Genomic DNA, 25,022 nt, shown 5'->3' on the forward strand with positions numbered 1-25,022 from the left:
AGTGTTGGGATTCTCCACCAATGGGTGACATCCATTTATTCTTTCTACGAATCTGCGGAAGAAACTCTCCCAAAAAGTTCTTCGGGAAAGAACAAAGTAAAAAAAGGAAAAAAAAGTGCGAAAGAAAGAAAAAGAACATTGCCAATGCAGAGAGAAGTATAACAAAGTAGAAACTGGGCGAAGAAGGGGAGATAGAAGAGGTTTTAATTGAATCGGGCCGGTCCTCCTCTTCGCGAAAGGGCCTCTGCTCTGTAATCAAGAGCCCTTCTGCCCAACAAAAGGCGATTCAGAAGTTCTCGTTTGAGTTGTTCTTCAGACAGAACATATACCCCCCCCCCTCTTGCAAACGATCAGGAAAAAGGATGGTGCAAAAAAAGTAAAAAAAGATTCTTTTATCCCAATTTCTCACTTAAAAGAGGACAATTCTTCGCTTCTCTTTTTGACAGATTCGAAATTAAGCTCTTCACTTCGTTTCGAAAAGTGGACTATTGATGGCGGTGGATGTCAAGTGTTCCCTAAGCGACGACTCGCGTGGAAATTGGATGACTTTTTGATGATAATTGGAGTCAGTTGTAAGTAACTGGTGTTGTTGCTAGCATTAACATTTTAGTTATCATAAAATTTAAAAAAATATTATTTAAGCGTTTAGGATTTTGGTTCACATTTTATTATTTCATTTACGTTAGATATTTTTTTTCCCTTTATTTTCCCCCCTTTTCAACTTATTCTCTGTTGTCAGATATCAAAAGAGCCGATACCAGAAAATGGAGCTATTTATCTTATTTCTTAGTTTCTCGTACAAAATGACAAAATATTATTTTTTGTAATCGTCAAAAAATTCGAATTCAAGATTTTGTCTAATATGCACGTTTCTGACCTCTCTGAGTCCGGAAAAAAAGTATTTTTGGAATTATGTCTGGCTGTGAACACACAATAACTTAAAAACGCTTTTAACTGGACGGAATAAATTTGATATATGGTTTCTATTCCCAAATTTTTAGATTTCTATCAAATTTTAAATGAAATCCATTCAGAGGAAGTCAATTCGGCTCTCGGCACATAAGTTGACAAGATAATTACAATGCGAAGGATGAATAAAATTTCCTACACAAATTTAACATCTAAAATGTAGATATGTATTAAATTTGAAACCAAATCCATCAAGAGATTGATCGTCAATTACTCTATACTTCCACAAGCATGTAGGGCGTTGGATTCGCATCCCTTGGGTTGTGAGTTCGAACTCTACAGCCGAAGACTCTCCGTGTGTGGTGGTGACTGGCACACGTATAAATTTGTCGTGGTCACAAAGTCCTCTATGTCGAGAGTAATACCACTGGGGGTACTGGATCAGAGGTGATCGTTCTCTGGTTCAAGTCTAAATTAGGTTATATGGTTGAATGAATAAAATGCATGAAAGAAGTCCGCCCCGTAAAAAAAGTTGTGACACGTGAGTAGCTAAGTCGTACTCTTGGCCCTAGATGGCGCTACTGTAAAAACAAGAGACTCAAAAATTTCGGCTTAAATTCGCTAATTTAGTCAGCGAGCTTGTCTTTGACGAGTGCCATCAGAAACAATAACATATAAAAATATAAAATTTGGTGAGTGATTTTGTGACTAGAATTGTAGTTCAGTTTCAAATTGTGGTTTCAATTGTCAACGAAAATGTACCAAAAATACACATTCGGTTTTCTAGTATAAGAGCATCCAAGCGATTAATCGCACTCTAGACTCTATCGTAACCATCATTCGCCAGTGGCATACTGTTAATAATACATGAGTGCATTTTTTTTTTCAGAATTTACGATAAAATTTGAAGGGGGGGGGAGATCGCTCCACTGGTTTATAAATTTATGAATTTTTCAGAAAACTATGTTATAGTTGGTAATGAAGCCGATTTTCAAAATGCTTAGTATTGTCAAAAATCCTCATCTAGAGTAGTAAAAGCTGGAAGAAACATTAACGGTCAGGCGCCAAATGATAACGAATTCTTATTCGCATGACGGATTTAACTAACGTTAACTGTATCTTTTCTTACCTTGGAATGTAATTCCCCGTTTTTTCTCCTCTTTCAAGATGGACAATTTTTAATTTGGTATGAGACAATTGATATAAAGCATTTATTAGAAATTCGAAGCTTTTTTTCGAAATATCAAAGAATGATAATTTTTAGGCTTGATTCGCGGAATTTTATTTTATTTTTAAAGTGTATTCTTAATGAAAAAGATAAAATAATATAGTGGACCACAAAAGATGTATTTGATACTGTCATAACTTGCGCATGCATAAAATCAATAAGAAAGAGAGAAAAAAAATATAAAATATATTTAAAAATATATTTTTTTTTCATTTATTAAAAGAAAAGAAAAAATATAGAAATAAAAGTAGAAAAAAAAGCTAAAAATCTATTGTAAAATATATTTAAAAATATATTTTTTTTTATTTATTAAAAGGGAAGGAAAAATAATATGGAAATAAAATTAGTATCAGTAAAAAATCAAATTTTACAAGCATAGCACAGACTTGAAAAAAAAAAAAAAAAGTTGGGCATCATAAAATAATGAATTCTGCTAAACATAGAGAATTGAGAAGTAAAATAAGTATGTTTTCTTTAACAATAAAATAAATAAATTTATACAAAAAAATTGCTTGAGATATTAAAAATGCAAAATTATTACATAAAAAGAAATTTAATCGATCTCGTGAATGATAACATTCAGTTCTAAAACGCAGAAATCCATGGCAAGGAAAAATGTCTGTGGTATAAAAAGGATTTTTGGCGCAGTATTATTCTTTAAAGTTATTGAGAGTATATTATAGTTTATATAAATTTGTAATAAAAAATCGAATTAGTTTTTTAAATAATTTCTCTAATTGAACATCTATTGCATAAGAAATAACTAAATGCTAAATTTGGTAATTCTAGATTCTACCATCTCCCTATTAAGCAATTTGTATGATTTTTTTTCTTCATACATGCCACATCATACATGAATTCATCAATTTTCAGGCAGTATATGGACATTATCATGCCCAAAATTCATAATACAATATACTCCTTTCTTGATTTATTAAGTAGCAGATTTTGCATTGCATTATATTCTGACAATCAAATTATATGCAAACATTATTTCGTAAATATAATCACAAATAATTATATTTAAGAACATTAAATTCTGAGCTAAGAATCACTATCTCATTTTCTGCACATAATACAAGTTGCTTATTTCAAACTGATACGCTCGATCTGATCATTGAATGTTTTAGTTCAAGTAGATTAACGTCCAGTTTTGAAGGAATGCAGGCTATTTTGGTAGGACAAATGTACGAATACATTACATACGACGGAACTCGAAGCGTAACTGCTGTTCGTAATGTCAGATGTTTCCTATCCGTGTCCAAAGCAACATGATTCACATTGTCAGTTGATTGACATTGATTTCTATGACCGTTATTTGCAGTCCTTACACAAATGAGATAGACTAGCATACTTGTTTCTTCAAAAAATTCTTTGAAGGAACAAGCATGGAGTCCTTTAACAATGTACTATTTCTTTATAGTTATAAAAAATAAAGATTTTTTTTAAAGCATTAACGAATGGACAGACGGACAGACAAACAAGGCCGAAAGCAAGAAAAAGAAAAGAAAGAAGAAAAAAAACGCGAAAAAGTCTTTTGAGCTTGCATAGTTTTAGAAGAGAATTTGCCTAAATTGAATTTTGAATATGTAAAAAAATACTAACCAGTGCAACTCAGAAGTTAAATTTACTGCGACGCCGGAGTTCGAGGGATTAAGAAGTCATTTTTAGATCGTAGATTAATTACAAACTATGATATATTTATAATAACATAACATGGCAACAATTTCTTTTTTCTTAGAGCTGCATTTTCAGATATGTAACAGACAGTACTCTTAAGTCCGCAAATGAGTTACGTGATGGCATGGCACAATAGACACGTGGCGTATACAAATTACAACATACACGTTTTGTACTTTGTAGTATAAGGAAAAAAAACCAGGATGTATTTCGATGTCTTCCTCTCTATCAGTTGGATCCAAATATATATATATAGATATAGAATTATACTTTTAACTTTAAGACAACACACCAAATTTCATTAATCTAAATAGCTACGTTAATGAATTATTTTACATAATTATTTACTATTTACATATGGGCACTTGGTATACAGGCTGAAAAATGATCAATCGGTTGATATGTTTAGTCCAAAATTTGAGGCTTTGAGGCCTATCTACATTTTAATGATAAAGATATTTTCTAAATTTCATCCCCATTACTTACTATCGTGTTCACACATACATGTACGGGCAGACAGACTGATTTTTCCAAGATGGCTCTTGTCTAAAATTTGATTGTGGTGTAAAGATGTTGTACCAATTATCACCGTCTAGCTCACAGCCTTTTAGAGTTTTGCTAACAAACAGAAAAACCCATTTCCCAAAATGTTTTTCTCCTTATTAAAATGAAGAGATTCATTAACATCTCGCGGTCGAAATTTTTAATGATAGTCATGATAATTTTGTTTCTTCAAAAACCGAAAAAAAAAATGTCGATGGCTTTTAAGAAAAATTGCTGTCCATTCGATGACCTCATTTTCCAAAATAATCGATTAGGTTCCTTTCAAGTTTTTTTTTTTTTTTTTTTAATAACAGCTATCTGAAAGGCATACTTTTTTTTATCAGTTGTGCTAAGTCACGTGAAAAACATTTGATATCAATAACCTCTTCTTTCGCTTTCATAAAAATTCTCAATCTAATAAAAATCGTTTGGCTTTTACTGCCATCATTTTTATTATTACTGGCTGGCATCACAATGTCACAGATATCGCAAAAATTATTAAATAAATGAAACAAACTATAGCAAACAATTTAACAACGAGAAATGAATCGTTTGGATGTGGTAAAAATACAATAGTTCATAATTTTTTTTTTAATATAAACATATTTCTTTAACAGTGCGTTGATAGAAAAATTTTAGGACCGCAGTTTTCTTGTTTTAAATTTCCGGATACTTGTCAGCAAAACCGTAACTAAGAAAATCTTGATTTAAAACATTTTATTGAAATTCACAAAATAGCAATTCAATAAATATCATAAAAGATAAAATCAGTTTCTTATATTTATTATCTTTTATTTATTTTGAGTGTAAATTTTCCAAAAGAAATGGAATCATTAACTGTTTTTCCTACCCAAAAAGGAAGCACTAAATGAAAATAGTAAAATACCCTGAATTATACTTTTCCATTAATAAAATTTATAAAAAAAAAAAGGTTTACAAAGATTAAATTAATTTTGTTTAGAATTTTTTTTTCAGCTTCTAACGATTATTACCTACTTTGCGCTGCTTTTCTCGTACCATTTATACATCTCACAGAATTAGGCTTAAATATCTTCGTGCTTACAAATTATAAAAGCGAAAGAACAAAAACTATTGTAAAAGACTTGAAAATAATTGATAAAAGATAATTTCAAAAATAGAAAATAATACGGAAAAGAAAAAAAATTTAGAATTCTATAAGCAAAGAATGACACCTTATGTTGACAATATATCGAAAGATATATTTCCATTACATTACATCATCGGTAAATGCCGTTATGCATGCTTTTCGCTTTATTTCATTTACAATAAAAGAGTTTGATAAAATAAAAATAATTCATTCACATAAGAAAAATAGAGAATTCGTACATTAAAGATAAATTACTAATACTAGAACAAAATTCTAATCAATCAAATGTATTATTAATAGTAGCTTGGGATCGTATTTGTGTAATTTCGAATAAATATATAATAAAAATCTTTTAATAATAATAATAATATACTAGATTTTTTTAAAAATCATAAAAGTGATCCCATGATAACTAGACATTGCGACAAAAACTTTCAGAATTCATGTAACAAATTAGCATTTGATAATAATAGAATTTCCTTTAAAGCATAAAAATTGAAAGTAGTGATAAAATTCAATTTAGTGTAATTCTATTTTTTTTTAATCTAAAATTGAATAGACAAGGTTTTATTTACTATTTTTCTCTACTTAATTCATCTCTCCTTTTTATTACAGCAAAAGTTCCGTTATTTGTTTATAAATATCCATTAATTTAATGAAAGCAACAAATTAAAAAAAAAACTATTTCTTACCGAAAGCAAACAAAAATTTTCACGAACAAGCATAACAAAAAAAATTCATTCTTTCTAACAGTAACAAACTCACTAATAATTATTTGAATTTAAATAATAGCAACAAACAATGAACGATCGAAACAATTTATACATTACATTAATAAATAAATACAATTTCTTTAAATAAATAAATTGGAAACACAACATATAAACATATTTTATAGAATATATAAATATATAAATTTCTCACGGTCCAAAAGCAAAGTCAATTTTATCTGTCAATTGACAGTAGAAAAAAATATAGAATGTAGTCGGGCATATGTTTAAAATATAGCCAGAGATATTAAAATGCATCCATAAAACACGACACAAAAGACATTCGAACTTTCACAAGCATAGTGAGCGCGTGTTCTCTCACCTTTGAAGCACATCTGAGGGGGTGCCACGGGGAGGTGCTCCCCCTCCACGGTGTGTAATCCTCTGCTTCCATGGAAGGCACCTCCTCCGGGGTGCGGCGGAGAGAAATCCTCAGACCCGTTTTTCCGCGCTCCCCACGTAGGGAGAAAAATCGTCTGCCGCAGCCTCTTCCGTTCACAACAGAGGATGAGGAGGATGTGTGTAGCGCGCAGGACGCGTGTAGGAAAGGGAGGACAGGTGGCGGAGAGAAGAGGGAGGGGGTGGGGGATGAACGGATTAACTCTATCGTTTGGAGGAACAATAACATGCTCTTGTGAAAGAGTCTAGCATAGGAGAGGGTTGTTCAAAGGGATTTATAGGAAGAAAAAAAAAAGTTTTTATGTATTGATCAAAGTTCAAGTGAAATTCGAGGCCTGCAAACAATATTTAGAAAGAGGGTTTCTTTTTTAATTCATACGTCCAAGGGTTTTTTTTTTTTATTTATACATCCAAGGCTTTATTTTCAAAATTTAACAGAATATAGCTGAAAGGAATCGCATTTAATATATATGAAAAAAAATTTTAAGAGTGAAAAATAGATTCGTAACAAGATTTCAAAAGATTCATCTTTGTTGACTATGATTTTTCAGATAAATACAAAGTGCATATGAAATTAGATTTTAATTAATAGTTAACTATTATGATTTGGATATTAAGGTGAAATCTAACTAAAGTGAAGTTAGCAGAAATGAATTTCATAGATATTTGCCAGCGTGTTTATAAAAAAAAAATGTTGAAAATCGAATATTAAATTATTTTTGTGTTGTACTTATGCTTATCAGTGGAAGCCGTTATTTCTGCTTGTAAATGGAAATAATTCTCAAAAAGATTTTTAAAAAATACAATCTACAATCATGGATCAATTTTGAAAGTAAATAAAATGAAATATCAACTGCATGGATCAATTAGGACAAACTCAATCCAGATAATTATATAACTGATGGAAAAAGTTTTCTTTTTTTTTTAGAAAAAAAAGTTGTTTATTCATATATTTAAAATAATTATAAATAATGATAGGAATTATAATTATAAATAATAAAAGGAAAACTAAAACATTCAGTCACTCAGCACCATTTATTAGTCCAATATCGCAGATTTTTTTTAATTTTATATAAACGCTCATAACCCTTATATAAGTAATTAATGGTCGCCTGTCTCGTCCTTTCTAATTCCCAGATATCGTAAAACAGAACTTTGACACTCCATATATTGAATAACCTAAGGGAAGAAGAGATATTTAGTGTCAGAGAAAAATTTAATTTTACTATTAGAGTTCATTCTTTTTTTATTATTATTATTTAATGTCTCTTGAGATATTAGACGTCTTTTTACTTTCTTGCATAAAAAAGTAAAGAGAAAGTATAGTAATTGTCAAAAAAAATTGGATGAATTTCGATGAATTTCCACGATTTAGACCTCCTTGAGTTCGAAGAATTCATTTTTTGAAAATGTTCGTCTGTCTGTCTGCGACAAAGATAACTTAAAAATTCTTTAAGCCAGACGAAGGAAATTCGGTATACAGTCTTTCCACCAATTTGTAAATTTCTGCCAATTTTGTATAAAAACCGGTTAAAAAAATCTGTCTATCCAACTCTCAGAATATAAAACAACACGACAATTACAAAACGATGAGAGCTAGATGGATGAAATTTGGTACACTGCTTTAAGATTTACTGTATAGACACTTTCCAAATTTTGAGCTAAATTTAACAAGCGATTGAATGTCTGTCGGTCTGTACTTTCAGAAACGTGTAAAAGTGATAATTTAAAAGCGCAGTGACTTAAATATATCAAATTTATTTGGGGAATTTATGACCACAAATATAGTGTTGTGTTAAATTTTTATTTCAATTGGTTGGTAGAAACATCTGAAAACAAACTCTATTTTCAGATATTACTAACAGCATGCCTGGAATGAATCGTCAAGAAAATCGCCAAGGATGGCATGATCGATTCAGTAAAAATGCTGAATTCATGCCAAAAGTTAATATTTCGTAATGTCAATGCCATGCAAGGGATAACACACCGTTAAGATTATGCGAAATGGTTTTGTAGAAACTACACCCGCTGTTTTATATTTAATACAAAGCATACTAGGTGGAAATACGAAGTCGAAATATGCAAAGTGAAATGCCATCATCAAAGATAGCAGAAAGGAAAAATGACGGTAGTCATGGCTTAGTCAAAATAAAAGGTTAGAAGTTAAATGGCATGATTAGTTACACTTGTCATTAGACTAATGTCACGTGATAGTGACTTCATTACCTTCCACTTCCCGAAAGGAAACAAAGACAGAATAAACTTTCTTTAAGTTAAGTCTATGATGCAACTGCGATTTTGTTATTCTCCTGTTGTCAGGCAGGCTGGTAGGTGAAACGATTATTATTTCATAACAACGGATAATTTATTTAACATTCAGTGAAAACAATACGCGTCATCGGTAAGTAAAAATTAATAACTCCTGCCATCACAGTCTTAACGGCATCATCCATTTTTCAAGCGCTCCGACGGCGCTTTTTCGTGAGCACCGTGCACGAGCATTCAGACGAGCGCCGTTTTGTGGTAACATTTGCAAATGACAAAATGGAAGTGAGGAGGAAAAATGGCTCCAGAGGTCATTACTTCTCCCCCTTGACCGGACTAAAACATTCATAATGGCGTGTTTCACTTATTACCGAGAAACTGACAAACTGGCTTCATTAGCGCGAGTATTTTCGGTGCAGACGTTGCAGAATGCTCGGCTCATTCGTTATTCATAGCATAAATTAGCCGTCTGTGGTTTTGCATAATATTCCCGATTTGTCAGTTTTTCTTGTTGTTTTTTACAGAAAGCACTCTGAGAAAACATGAATAAAACACCCATTTATATGCAATGTTATGCATACACTTATATAATACTCGTCAAAATTAATTTCGATACTATCTTTTATAATACAGGATTTTTTCTCTCTCTCTGTCTGTCTGTCTGTGCGTGTGCAAAAAACATATATTTTTGAGCAGTTTCGAGGCCGAAGAAAGAAGAGAATTTTGTAATTTTAAAATTCCGTTTAATTCCATCCCGGGAGGCATAATTTATGTACAAGAAGCGATGGCGAAACTGACTTCCGTTCAAGCGATACAAGAGCAGAAGCGAGAGAAAAAGAGGGAAATATTTTCCAGATGATTATATACCATGAGATTCTGATAAGAATTTCTTTATACGTGTCCATTTATGTAAGAGGGAAATAGGTATCTTTTAAAAGAATTCGTTAAGATTGTCAGATTCTTCTCCCTTCACTTGGAGCGTGAGAACCGCTGATTTAAGCATTTTTACAAAAGTTGTATAGCATTAATTAAATAAAAAAGGTGGAATTGGATCAGGAAATAAAAGAATACTTTAAAATTCAGTTAATATGGGCTAAATTAAGATAAAAATTAGGAAATTAATTAGGATTTAATTTAGATATCATTACATACATATAACATATTTTAGCAGTCGCGTGCAGCATATTTAGCAGAAACTTCTGAAATTTTAAACATCGATTCATTCCATTCCCGGAAGCATCATTTATGTACAAGAATAAGTGGTAAGAAACTGCCGTCCATTCACATCGCGATACAAGAGCAGGAGAGCGAAAGAGAAAGAAATTTTTCCCTTGGTGATTTTAAAAGGAGATTTTTATAGGGATTTCTTTGACACGTGTAGATTGAGGATAGGGAGATTTAGGTATCTTTAAAAGAATGCTGTAAGCATTAAGGATTTTTATCTCTTCGCTCAAAGCGTGAAATGCAGAAGCATTTTTCTAAAGCGCGTGTGGTATTAATTAAATAAAAAAAATTAGAAATTGGATCAGAAAATAGAAGAATATTTTAGCATGAAGTTAATATTGGCTAAATTAAGATAAAAATTAGGAAATTAATTAGTATTAAATTTAATTTAAGAGATATCATTACATCTATATATACCGAAGCGAAGGCATGATAAAACTCAAATCCGTAATAATAACAGATAAACAAATTAGTCCACGAAAAATCACAGAATGCAGCAGCAAGCAGAATGGCATTTAAATTCGTGGAAATTTTATATAAATTGAAAATTAATGACGTCAGAGGTTTTTTTGGTTTTCCTTCACCATATTTGGCTTTAAAATTTGTACAAAATACTCGAAGTTTTGCATCCAGGGTACTTCTACTCTGGCATTTTGGTTTCTACACTCTCTCTATCCCATGTTATCCCTTTCCCATGTTATGTTACTGTAAATGTCGAAACAGTTTAGTGTCACAAATTTGGCTTCAAAACCAGAAGGTTAATTTTTTCGTGAACCGTTTGGTAACTAAGACATGTAGTAATGATCAAACATGTCTTAGTTATAAGACACAATGTCAGACAGACATGGATGGGTTGTCAGAGTTAAATTTTAAATAATTGAAATTTGTCATTGTAAAATGTCCTTCTAAATGATCAGTTAGGAAGTTTGGAATGTATAGGCAGCTCAAGAATCGTCCACGTCATTTAACTATGGTTCAAAATTACGAGTTATAAAATATTTTATATTTTAAAAGATATTCCAACAAATATTCCCTACCTGCATATGAGCAAGAAAATGTCTGAGTGATATCTTCATTATTCGATTGAAAAATATAAGGCTTATCTCTAGTAATCTTTTTTAAGTTTGAAACATCAGACAATTCAATGAGTTACGCAATATTAAAACCCATTTCGATAAAGAAAAATAAACAATTATAAGTACGAAACTCAGCTCGTGTGTCATCCTCGTCACTTTACAATGGATCAAAATGACTAAGTCCGTAATTTAATATCTTTTACCCACTCATCAAAAATAGAAATTCAAAATATTCTGCATCGGCCGGGAATCGAACCCGGGCCGCCCGCGTGGCAGGCGAGCATTCTACCACTGAACCACCGATGCTACGCAGGTGAGAGAAAGCGCAGCTTTGAAGAAGACTCAAATCAATGACCTATTTCTAAACCGGTAAAGTACATCTTTGATCACCTGAATTGAAACATCTCGAAGTGAAACGAAAAGCGTTGGTGGTTGAAAGGGAGGGCGACTAGGTGTATTTGATGGAAGAGCTAATGACGTAGCGAGAATATGTGGCGCACGGGGCATAAAATTATCTTTTCGCTCCCAGACGTCATCATGGTTTTATTTCCCACCCACACTTTATAAGAATCGGCGTTACGAAGTGGATAACATCAAGGTTTTAAATATTAAATATAATACAAATAAAGAGGCTCCTCTTAAAAGTAATGGTTGGAACATTTTTTAATCCCTTTTGCCATTTCGCTTCACTATGCTGTTGAAGAAAGTTCACAAAGATTCACATCATATTTTAATAAAACTTGGCATTATTTAAAGCTAAATCAGCCAAGAGTTTCATTTTAATCAATTGACCCAGCAGCTGCCATAATTCCCATTTGGAGATTTTGGAATTTTATGTACACCATTCGGCGCCAAAAATATATTTGGTATGCCTGACAGTTTAGTTTTATTCTATACATATCATCGATATAATGTGTAGCAGAAAAGTGTGTGTTCTGTGCTTCGTTTCTTTACAACAAGGGGACAAATTTGAAATTCATCTATATGTTAAACGGAACGGAAATGTTATATTTGAAGCTTTATATTTTTAGTTTGGTTTGGTTTTTATATTATAGTGAACTACTATACATAAATATGTAATTTAGAGGTTACAGTAACGATATGTTACTTATAAAGCCTTTAGTTTTTTTATTGAAATGATTTTATTAATATCTTTATAACAATATCCTTTTTCAAAAATATCAAATATTTTCAAAACGAAACAATCTGAATATAAGTATACTATTACACAACATTTTTTGCATATATATAACTTATCTGGTTAAAAATGTTTTAAAAAATGGCCGTTAACAAATTAAACACAACAGATTTACAGTAATTCAGCAAATAAAAAATTAGAGGAGAACCGGGTTAAAATAAGAGTGGTATTAGTAAAAGATGTATTTTTAAAAACGTATTTATAGAAAAACATGTGTTCATGATATAGAATATACAAAATATATCAAATTATCTAAAATAATTATATCTTAAATTATAAATTTTATAAAATATTATTCAGAATCCAGTTATTTCCATTGAAACAAGCTCATTAAAATCCGTACGCTGTGATTTCTCACTCGCCCTACTGAAACTGACGAAGGAAAAAGCAGGCCTGATTATGGAGATTTTTAATTTGATATTCGTTAAAATACATTCATTTTTCAAAAAATCCATGCTATGATATTATCATTAATTATAATATTTATTATATTATACCTATGATAACTTATTTTCTCTCATCCTATGCTTTTTCGAAAATCGCATTACATAAGGAAGAGAGATTACATAAAAAAAAGATAAGATGATAGAAGTTAATGCTGGATATTACTGTGATTGCGCAAATAGTTTTCAGTTTTTAGCTCTATTATCTTTCTGAAAATCAATCTTTCGGCACTATTTATCAAATGTCTTGTTCGGTTATTTGACATCTACATATCAAACCATCAAGTAACAGTTTACACATAAACTATCTGTTTTTGAGCATTAAGTAAAAAATGCACATTGATTCTTGAAATTTGATACTTTCTCATGGATATTTTGAATACATATTTCTTTTTTGTATTAATACGTAAATGATTCATTTTTTAAAAGTCAACTCACGTTAGAAAATAAAATATTTTTCAACGCGTCCCATCTACAGAGGTTAAGATATTGGTAGTAGTTGTCAAGTTTCCTTTCTTTTTCTTACTTGTTACACATATGCTATATTAGTTTCATATTCAAAGACAATTCAAGTAGAAAGTACTGTAGACTCTTAGTAATCCGATAATCATAAAATTAGATTAACAAAGTATCAAATTAGTGAAGATTTATTAAAAAACGAGTTCTGATTGCAAAAAGCTATTTTTCAAGCACAAAAAAATAAATTAGTTTAAATTACATAAAAATTAAATTAAATTAATAGATTAAATTACATGTAACAAATATTATAAAATCTGAATTATAGCTTACTGATTATGCAATACCAAGTCACTTTTCATTCTGCTGATAATGCTGCATAAGTTTGGTTTGTCTTAGTGAATTTAATTAAATTAATATTCCATCTTGAAGCTACACTAGAGGTATTATAAAAATATGATTTTCCTCACGATTCTGAATAATAATCAGAGGACGACATCTGAGCTGGCAGCATGCTCTCCTAACCTTCGTATCACAAGGGAAGATTGGTCCGATGGATCTAATGTGTACCTGACTCACACATGGGAACATGCTTTGAACCTGAGACTGACACTAGCTCTGACACTAAGATCTTGCATTGCGACCCATTGACCTGAATGGTGCAATGCTGAATTAACCCCTTATATGTTGTGTACATGCATCATATGGGCATAGAAATTTCGCTTCACAAACTTATGCGCTTTAGTCATCCAAAGACGTTATAATTTGATATTAAAATTACACATAATTCACAAACACTTCAAATATTATATGGATTCTAAATGGAATCAGCAAGACCGTTAAGTGGTTAATGAAAATCTACCGAAATCGAAAAAATGCATCTGAAGCTAAATTAAAGAGTCCTGATTATGACCTTCATGTGTCTAACTGTAATTGACGCATCTGAAAAAAGTTAATACTTGAAGCCTCAGCGGTAGGCATTCAGTGCAATAACAGTGTTTAAAACGAAATGTGGATAATGTGAAGATCTTATTACAGTCATAAAACGCTTAAAAAAACGTATTGCGTCATTTACCGTTGAAGCGAACGCTCATAGCTTTCTACAGCGTAAACTCCTTTAAGTAGATCCTTTCTCAGTTTTCTACAGCGTAAAGTCCTTTAAGTATATCCTTTTTTCATAGTTTCTACAGCGTAAAGTCCTTTAAGTAGATCCTTTTCTCATAGTTTTCTACAACATAAAGTCTGTAGTAATGTTCATGTAGAGTGCTGTATAAAGCATTTCATCGCTATTAGAAAAATAAACTCTTTATTTCACTAACAACTATCGGAAGCGATTAGCGCACGTATACATAGAACGGGGATTCCCCGGGCGAAGTATCAGGGCCGCCGCGTGGGGGTGGCAAAATTGTTCACCGCACAAGGGCGCCTGGACCAGGGGGGAGCCAAAATTTATAGTACTTACAGTTTTTTAATTTAATGTTACTTAAAATAAAGTTGTTAATTATACGCTTGCAATTTTGCATGTTTTATATTTTCTAAGCAATAAAATGAGATTTTATTTTATATTTTAATATTATTTTACTTTTGTTTTCTTTTGTGTAAAACAAAATTTAATTGCCGATACAAACAATAAAAAACACGTACCGTGTGGAGTTCGCGCTACCACACGGAACGTGTTAAAAATCTAAGAATTTGTAACATGTAACAACAGAAATTGGGAATGTTTTGTATCGGCATATATTTATTCTTTACGTGCTGTGAAGCTGTTGCGGCTCAACGTCGTTGTTTAGTTTGCTTTTTTTTATAATGGTGGCGGCGCCACCGGGCGTTGTGTGCTCTTGAATTAACAGGGAATGCCTTTATTTTTAATCATATGCGTAGTCGCTGCTCATAAAGTGTGTACATTCTGTGAATTGCTTCGGATGCAAAGTACTGTTATTAATTGTTTTCAAATCGTTTTTTGTTTATAATTGCTCTAAAAAATATTTTTATTGTTTAGAGGTAAATGAACAATCTAAATATATTATTAGTGTTATTTTCATAGCAGTAAAAATTCATAAAAAGAAACAATTCATTAAGAAAAACTTTTGTCTTTGAAATTAACAAAATAATTCAAGAAACAACTTTTTATTTATCTCTATAAAACCCAGATAAATCTTACCCTTAATTGGGCAGAATTTGATTTATCTATCTCTGATATACAATTACAATTTCCAAATAATCGAAAAAAAATTCTAAAAAAATTACTAATAATTATAGCTTTTTTTCATTAAAAGTTTATAATGTACCTGAGATGTTTTCAATATTTCAATTGCTTATAACAAATGCTTTTTAGTAATTTGTATGAATATTGGTTTAATTAGCTTAAATATTTTGAATCAGCAGAAAGAAGAAAAAATTTAACATTAAATTCTCAAAAATAAATTTTTCGCAAAAAAAAAAAAAAAAATGTTTCTAAAATTTTAGTGAAATTAGTTTTGTTATCTGAATCTTTATTTAGTAGCAAAGGGCATAAATGGACTTTCGACTTTCAAATAGTATATTGAAAAAAAATCATATGATGCAGCACATATAATTTGCAGCAGTGCAACAGAACCCCATAAAGGGGGGGCCAAATTTCCATTTGAACAAGGGCGCCTAATACTCACGCGGTGGCCCTGCGAAGTATTAACATAGATTGTATTAGGGAAAGTAGATACGTAGCGCTTTAGAATGACATAAATGAAAGGTGGTGCTACGATCACTACAAGTCCTTTAAGTATATCCTTTTTTCATAGCTTTCTATAGCGTAATGTCCTTTAAGTAAATCCTTTTCTCGTACTTTTCTACGGAGTAAAATCCTTTAAGTGTAATCTTTTCTCACAACTCTCTACAAAGTAAATCCTTTTCTCACAGCTTTCTACAAAGCAAATCCTTTTCTCATACCTTTCTATAGCGTAAAGTCCTTTAAGTAAATTCTTTTCTTATAGCTTTCTATAGCGTGAAGTCCTTTACATATAGTAAATTCTAGGCCTATATTTAAAATTTTTAAATCAGAGAAACACTGCTTTAAGGAAGTATGATAAGGATACATAAAAAAAATAACCCACAAATCAAATTAATCAAATTCAGACTCCACTTTTCAACTGCAATTACAACGCAATCCAATTAAAGAGCTACCGATGACAGAACATTTGAACCTCGAGTGTGTGAAAAATGCACAGAAGTAAACAGAATCGTCCGTTGACAACCTTATCGAAATCATTCAAAATCAATGACAGGAAGGGGCATCCATCAAAACGCCTGGAAGTAAATACTTATTCGACGAGCAAGCACCAATAATCCGCACTGAGATCACAGCAGATAACAAACAACACTCCTATCTTCCGTGTGCATTATCAGCAAATGTGTGTACACCAAACACTGAAGAGGAAACGAATGTGTGTAGTAATGGTTGATAATAGGGGAAAAAGGATGTTATCGATGTTTTCCTTTTTGGATAGTTTCTGTACAAATGCTGATAACATATTTTGTTGTATACTACCCACAACAATGCATTCAAAAGTAAGTTGATTTAATCTGTTAAATGTATGCCTTTGAGATTCCCTCAATTTGTATACGACAAACAGTAGATAGTGACATAGTATGTGTTCTATCCACTATTTGTAGTACACACTACAAACAGTGTATAAACAATTTGGTGGGTTTACAACAAGCAGTAATTTAATCTGTAGAGGAGATTGTAGTTTCTTCGTTGTGATTTTGCTTATAGAGGTATAAGATATGAGAAATAAAAATAAATAATTTTCTGATTTTAATCAGATTGATTTACGTTGTAAACAATAAATACAAGTAATACGACATTTTTTCCCCCCCATTTCTAATGGCGTTTAGTAGTTAGATAATTTCCATTTTTTTTATATGATAATGTAATTTTCCAAAAATATTTATGAAGCAGTAATAATTTTCGAAATAAGTTTCAAAAATGTAATTTTTTTTTTAATTTATTGAAATAATTTTTCTTAGTAAGCTTGTGATTTCACCCCATATTTAGAGAAATTTATTTTAGACTAGTTCAGTTATACATTAAGATTCGCTTTAGATGCAGGATTTAACCAGTTGACCATCAAATACCCAGCATCTGAATCTTCATAAAATAGCCATTTTCATAGAAGGAGAAAGCACTAATAATGTTTACATCGCAGACGATCTTAGGGCAATTTTCAGAAAACGATTTATTACTTTTCAGCCGATTTTCGAATAGTAATAGAAGTACGTCTTTCTACGTTCGAGTCTTTATAGAAGTCATTCTTTGGGACGACTTTCTACGTTCAATCCGGTTGAAGGGTTAAAGAGCGGTTTATATTTTCCATATCATGCACAGATTTAGTGTGCATCAGACCAAGATATGATATTTCATGCAGTCGGATTTGATCACGAATTCAAAGTAGAAATCTTATGTGATGGCAAATTATATTTCAGTTACGCATTAAATTTTCCCAAAAATGCATCATATGATGCAACTTCTTTAACACTTTACTTTATGTAAATCGATTTTTTTTTATTGTTTTACCGTTACCATTATAAACCCTTATAAAATGGGATTCCGATCGAAAGCAATGGCAACTGAATTCGTGTAATTATTTAATGCTCTCAGAGAGCGGGGGTGGAGGAGAAGATACTCAAGAACACATGCATCAAACAATTTCTCTTTGCTGAAAACGAAACTAATAAATGTTCTATTAAAAAATATCTGAATTCTGCTATTCAAATTCTACACTCATACCAGAAATTCAGATTCATTTTGACTTAAGAAGTAAATCTGGTTAGTTACTGATGCTGCGTTGGAGAAATTTTAAAACACAAAACCGCGCCATTTTTTTTTTTTTTTTTTTTTTGTAACGTCATAGCTAAAAAAAAATATCCCACTCCTTTTCTTTTTTTTATGAAACATTTTTTTACGGTCTTATCCTGCAAAGCGAGACAACAAAAAAAAGTGGGAACAAGAATGTCATTTTTGTACGACTATATTTTCCTTTCTCAACTCCTTCACCTCATAAACAACCGGGAACGCACGCCGCACCAGAAGTTTGGTCGAGATAAACAGTGGGGGGAGAAATGCCGAGTCCCGCACTCTCCTGACGCGCCAGATAAGCGCGTAACGCGTGCACTCGGAAGTTGCTACAGCAGCAGACGTCACCCACTTTTGCCCCACACCACTAACCATCGCTCGGAACAAATCCTCCAACTTCAGACGATTTTTTAAAAAAATTAAGAACTGGAAGCGAAAAGTAGATGTGTGGAACAAAATTTCAAAATAGAGATGATGTTTAATTGAATTTTTACGATAAAAAAAGGGGGTTATAGAATGAAAGTTATTTTTTAAAAAGCATGGTCAAAAATAAATCATGAAAAATTGCTCAAATAAAAATTTTTTTTTATCATCTCCCTATTTTTTAATGATTCCTCGTCATTCTGAAAAAGAAAATCCATCATCACCAGCACAATCGATGCAAAATGGTAAATTAAAAGCTTCAAAATTAGAACTGAGTAACTATAGAATATATTTTTATCCAAAAATTATGCCCCCCCCCAAAAAAAAATCAGCAAGGCATCGAGCACTGATAAAACCATTAAAAACCAATTAAATCAATGTATCACTCCCATACGCGCGCTGGAAAGTTATTCATACGCGCAAGTATCTCTCTGAATGCTAAGAATTTAAATAAAATGTGTATGCCTCACATGTTTAAAAAGTTTCCTGTGTCAGTCATACACCAGAATATTCCAGCGAATCATTATTACGTTAAAAGAAGAATGCCTGGCGAAGAAAGATAATAACAATTAACTTCGTTCGTCAACCACGTGCACTAACCATTGTTCTTAAACACTCGCACTTCCAGGGGGGAGCGCAAACAATTGTTCATGCTTTCAACACAGCAAACAAATTTTCTCCTCTTCTGCTCTCTGACAAAGAATGAATCATAAAAAAAGAAAAGCGAAATATCTTCTGTAGAAACATTTCCCTATTCCGTTTCGCGGTTGACGACTTTTTTTTTGCCATTATGAATTGCTGAGTCATCCATCCCAACCCTCCAGATGGAGAGGACCGCTTTGTTTGTGTTTGCGCTCTCACCCTTTGACTGTAACTGTAAACCCTTTTCTGTAGCTGCATCTTATTCCGAGAACGTTTACGTTACATGATCGTTCACTTTTTTTCTAATTTGATAACGCAAATGGCATACTCTTAGCCAATTAAGTACGGAAGGTTATGGGAAGGAAATGCTGCATTAAGGCGCATGTGCGAGAAATTGGACCACATTTTTAGCAGAAATTTGAAAATGGTAAAGCTTTTTGTAGAATAAAAGTTTTATATTATATAATTCAAACTGAAATTGGAATGTGCCATTTTTATAATTTATTATTACAGGGGTCGCATTCAAATACATCGTCGGTCTACAGCTATAAAGAACAACCCCCTTCCCCCCCAAAAAAAAATACAAATTAGTTCTTGTTATTTTAAATGTCAATATAGTAACAGAAAAAATTGAAATGTGCATATCAATACATGTGCAGGATCTATTATGCGATGATATATTAATGTATGTTAATTTTTCGTTGCCTATGACATGTTTACTTTTAGGTACATACCGACGATGTACCTAATTTCCCGCTGATGTATTAATTTTATCGGTATACATTTTTCTCAAATAAAGTGGTATCATGATAATAGAATAGGACATCAATTATCTGAATAGTTGTTTATATAACTTAGAGGGAAATTAGAAAACCATAAACAAAAACGTTCGACATAAAAATGAATCAAGATACAGAAACAACTGACTTAATACAGGGACGTAAAGTATACAAAAGGTAAAAAAAATGTCTTTTTTTTTGTAGTTATTAAAAGCAAGATGTTTTAAACAAAATATTTTTCTATCAAATAACTTTTTTTATTAATTATCGAATTATTCAAATAAAGTCCTATTCCGGTTAACACATTGGCTTCGCTGACAAGATTCGCATTATTATCTAATTAGAGAAAGTATAATCTAATTAAATAGAATATCCTAATCACAGGCGTGAATCATTTTAATGAACATGTTAAGTAGAGAGAATATCCTAATCATAGGCTTGAATCACGTAATGAACGTTAATTCACACATGAATTATAACATGCTCTACTAGAGAATTCTACTGTACATTCAACGTAGTTAATTCATGCAATGACGTCACACTCACATGACAAGAGTGGTTATAAACGTCATCTAATACCCAACTGCATGCTGACTAATCTTTACACGAACTTGTCTAAATCAAAATTTGATCCAGTAAGACAAAAAGAAGAATCAAAAAGACATATGCACAATATACAATACATTCATATATAATAATACAAATATTCGATTCTTCCCAGTATAAAACGAAGCTAAACACAAAACAACTCCACACTGGAGAACTATACAAGAAAATATCTGAAAAGAGCACATCCACTTGTTAATACTGTTAATACTATTGAAGAATAGTAAAGAGACAAGATAATTACAGAAATTCTTCAACTTTCTCACCTGGTCTCTCTTCTAGAAAAAAATTAATTGGTAATTTAAATTCCAATTTAAAAATTACGCAACCACAAGAAGCGTTTATACATCATGTTAAATTTTAATATCATTATAAATGTAGATGTTCAGCAGCAGACACCTGAATACAAACATGTGCACAAAATACTCGGATCAAGAAACATCAGTGCATGCGTAGTACTTCAATTTTTACTCCGCCGTCGCACCGGCAACACAAAGAGGGCCCACAACTAACCAAACGATCGCATCTCTCACACTTTCTTCTTTCTTGCAGACGAATTATTCAATTAAGGGTCTGCCCAGGGTCAGTGGCGGGTGATAATCTAATTTCAGGGCTCGTCCTTGTGGGTGACAGCAATAAATCACTCTTCCGGGAACGGGAAATTAAGAATCGAGGATACCATTAGTTTATTTTTCGATTAGACGAATCGGGGCTAATTGAAAAATGTAACGGAGTTTTGATTTCGAGGGACACTTCTAAGGACTTTGCTGCGTGATTGATTTCAATATATGAGAGGAACATCCAGAATTCGGATGAAACTTAATTTTAGTTTAATTAGATCAAAGTCACATTTCCAAAGTGCCGTAAAATCGCTCGTAATTGGCACCCGATTAAATGGCAATATAAAAATAACGGCTCTTTTGAAGGCATACTATTGTAATGGAAAATTACGGAAATAATTTGTTTAAAAACATACTAGGTATTGCAAATATTTTACATACTTTGCGTCCACGGCAACATCATGATGTTTTGGAGTTTCCCCGATGTGACAAAGTGGTCACGAGCACCCCCACAACACACTTTGGAATAGCTATTATAATTTGTAACATTAAAGGAAAGATTTAAATTAATTTAACTAGTTTAGACAAACAGCATACTTAGTTAAAAACTAGATATTACATACATACATATTTTGCGTCCCCGAATAAATGGTTTACTATACTTGTAGATAACTAGTAATAGCTAAAAATGCTTTTATTTCTTTTAAATTAAAAAAAATCCAAAAATTTTAGGGAATATGGAAGCATTTTTACATTGTTACGAATTTGTAATACAGCTTTATTATAAAGCTTGGGTCATTGTTGAGAAGAGAGATATAAAACAATTTTTTAATAGATGCCAAGTCAATGACCTTAGCATGAATTATAGGCTCTGGAAGATGCAAGAATTTTGGTTCTATCTTTATTAAAAACCGAAATCTGGAGATTCATTGTGTGACAGACATGTTAATTTTAAAAAAAGAATTTAATTATTTACAATTTTCAAACTATTCTTAAGTATTTAACGCACCAATTTGTGCAATTAATATATAATAAAACGCAATAAAATATTTTACGGTACGAAATCTGTTTTTAAGGACCGATAAATCAGCTTTACACCAACATCATTTTTGTTCGACGTAGTCCCGCACAGATACAGTGAATCCTTGAAGAAATCGCATCTTGAACCAAAGATCTCATAACCGACAATCGTCATGTCTTGGGTTAAATGTAAATTGGAGTTTGCCCAGATGAACGACTGATTGCACAGAAGTTTTGAAATGGTGTCGAACTTCATTCAAGCAAGTAAATAAGATTCAGAATGAAAATATCAGTAATACATAACATATTTGTGGATAATTTGTAGATAATAGATTATTTAATAAAATTTTAAAAGAGCAAAGAAAATCACTAAAGTGGTCCCATAAATTAGTTAAATTTAATAAGTAATGAATTAACATTTGAAAAAACCGTATTAACATCAAGTGTCATCCACTACAAGATTTAAAAAAATGCATTTGAACTTGAGTGGATGAATAAAAAGTATTTTATTAACGATTGAAAATTTGAACAAGATATATATAGAGAGTGTGACCTAATAGTAGGAATTGAAAAATAGATTTTTTTAAATCAAAAATATGAAAGATAAAAAATTATAAAAGCTTGGAACGATAAAAGAAACATTATTAAAGCAATTAACTCACAATGAATACGATTTTAACCCTTTAAAAGGCCATTTTTTTCTAGTCATATTATGTTAAAATATTTTTAGGCTTGAAATTAGAATAAGAAAAGGGATTCATTTAGCTTATTAGATAAATTTAATTTAATTAATTTGGTTAATTAATAATTAAGTAACAAATCAAGACACGTCATTTTGAATGAGATAAAGAACTGAGGCGTCTAAGTTTCTGTCTTTCTAAAAAAATGTGTCAGAACTTATGCCAACCTACATAATTTCATACAAATATTGATCAATTTGGTGGGAAGCATACTTCCCACGGCCCTAAAAAGGGTTAAAAAGTCATTTACATTTTCAATAATTTTTCTTTCATTATCATGAAAAGAAAATTTTTAAACATTCATTAAAAGTAATATTATAAAAGTGATTAAAATTCAAGTTAAATTAGAATACTTCTATTACACATTTTGCGATTCTGCTGTGACCCACATATTTTTGATAAAGTATTTTTTACTAAGCCTGTTTTAAAAGAACTCCAATACCCAGATAAATGTCTTAAGGATTTTCCGTACCATCGTTAAGACTGGTCCAAAATATCTCGCACTATTTGCAGAGTTCGGGTAATGAGACGCAACGTTACGTGATTCGTTTATTAACAATAACACTTTCACTAATAGTGCAAAACAAACAAACATAATTATTAGAAATGATAGCAACAAGTAATTAAAAATAACGACAACAGCGTCACGCCTCATTAACTAAAACATGATTACAACAGCACGTTAATTAACAGCCATGACGGTGGCAGTTTGGGAGTCGCCTTTATTCGCTGCAGGAATATTGTTGCCCCACATAATAATTAGTAATATTTATTCAAAAGATGTCGGTTAGATTTCCTTTGATGGACTTAAAACTCCCAAGTTAATAGTGCTAAAATAATAAATAGATTTAAGTAAAAATAGCATCCTGAAATTATTTTCTTATGAAGATGAGGCATTTAAATTCACTTTATATTAAAAATAATTCTATGGTTAAATTCTTTCTGGAAAATACAACGATTAAATGGATGCAATACATACTAATTAAATAAAAATATGTTCGATTCTTCTTTCAGGGATTAAATTAAATAATGTTAGAAATTTTAGTTAATACCCCGTTTTGAAGCAACTAAAAAGCTTTTTAAAATGGATCTCACAATCCTGAACTCTTTTTCTAGAAACAAGAACGACATCTGAACTATCAGATTCCCTAACCAAATTTCGAACAACGAAGGACATTTGACCTTCCCCCGATTCTGCTTCGATTTCTTTCTGATATCTATCGAAAAATGTTAAAAAAATGTACCGCTCATAACTAGTCAGACAGTTCTGTGCTGTGGTAGGTATTCTTTGCAATATCCAAATACTGTCAATGTATTGTACTAATTGCGACATTTTGTCCACACAAATCATATAAGTAAACCCTCAATACGCCCATACAGGCAATATTGTGGAATCAAGATTCAAACCTCAAAATCGAAACCTTACTATTAGGTCACTATAGTGCAGATATAAAAATTTAAACATGGATCAATTTGCCGATTTGAGGGGAGGGTCATGGAGTTCTTGAATTCAAGGTTCTTAACCTCCGAACATAGCAGGTAGATAGAGTAATGGCTTGGCAATGAGATTACTTAGTAAATGTTGAGCTAAGAAAAAAATAGATAAATTATTTAAAAGGTAACATAATATTTAAAAAATCGGGGGGGGGGATTAAGAGCAGAGGAGATAAATTTTATATGAATGAATTTCAGCCAATTCAGTCCAGAGTCAAGTCGGCGGGGTAAGCTGTGATGACGAGGTCACTTAAGTATTTTTTGGTAGTAAAGGGTCATAATTTTCAATTTCTTTAATTGCGATGTTATCGTTTTTGTCAATTTTTTCAAGAAACGTATCTCGTGGAAATCCTGCAAGATTTCGATGCTAAGATCTTTTTGGATGTTTTTATTCCCGACAAACCACGGCATGTTATCAAATATAACAAAACCTACTTTCTTAATCTTTTACACACAAGCAAGTTGATTAAAATCTCACAAATATTCTGCATCGGAGATTTTTTTATCAACATAAATATAAACAGATTACCAAAAGGACAAAATAGTTCAGATAGTGATAATCTTCTTATCATTTGAGCAAGATACAATAGTTCTATGCTTAACACCGCGTTCAACAACTTAAATATTG

The 25,022-nt window shown here is 31.5% G+C and overlaps 1 protein-coding gene and 1 non-coding gene across 11 annotated transcripts in view; both read right to left on the reverse strand.

Moving 5' to 3' along the window:
• Positions 1 to 25,022, reverse strand: part of LOC129966581 (TNF receptor-associated factor 4-like) — a 357,557-nt gene that overhangs the window by 35,177 nt on the left and 297,358 nt on the right. Inside the window, exon 1 of one of the 10 annotated variants that reach the window (XM_056081051.1) lies at positions 6,561 to 6,754. The exons of the other annotated variants lie outside the window; for them this stretch is intronic. Coding sequence (XP_055937026.1) covers positions 6,561 to 6,632 — 72 coding nt within the window. The 5' untranslated portion in view covers positions 6,633 to 6,754. Of the gene's footprint in view, positions 1 to 6,560; positions 6,755 to 25,022 lie in introns of those variants that run through there. 10 annotated transcript variants of the gene reach the window in all.
• Positions 11,438 to 11,508, reverse strand: Trnag-gcc (transfer RNA glycine (anticodon GCC)). Its single transcript has one exon. It is a non-coding gene; the product is annotated as a tRNA-Gly (tRNA).

Source organism: Argiope bruennichi, chromosome 4 (assembly GCF_947563725.1).
Source record: "Argiope bruennichi chromosome 4, qqArgBrue1.1, whole genome shotgun sequence".
Lineage (NCBI taxonomy): Eukaryota > Metazoa > Arthropoda > Arachnida > Araneae > Araneidae > Argiope > Argiope bruennichi.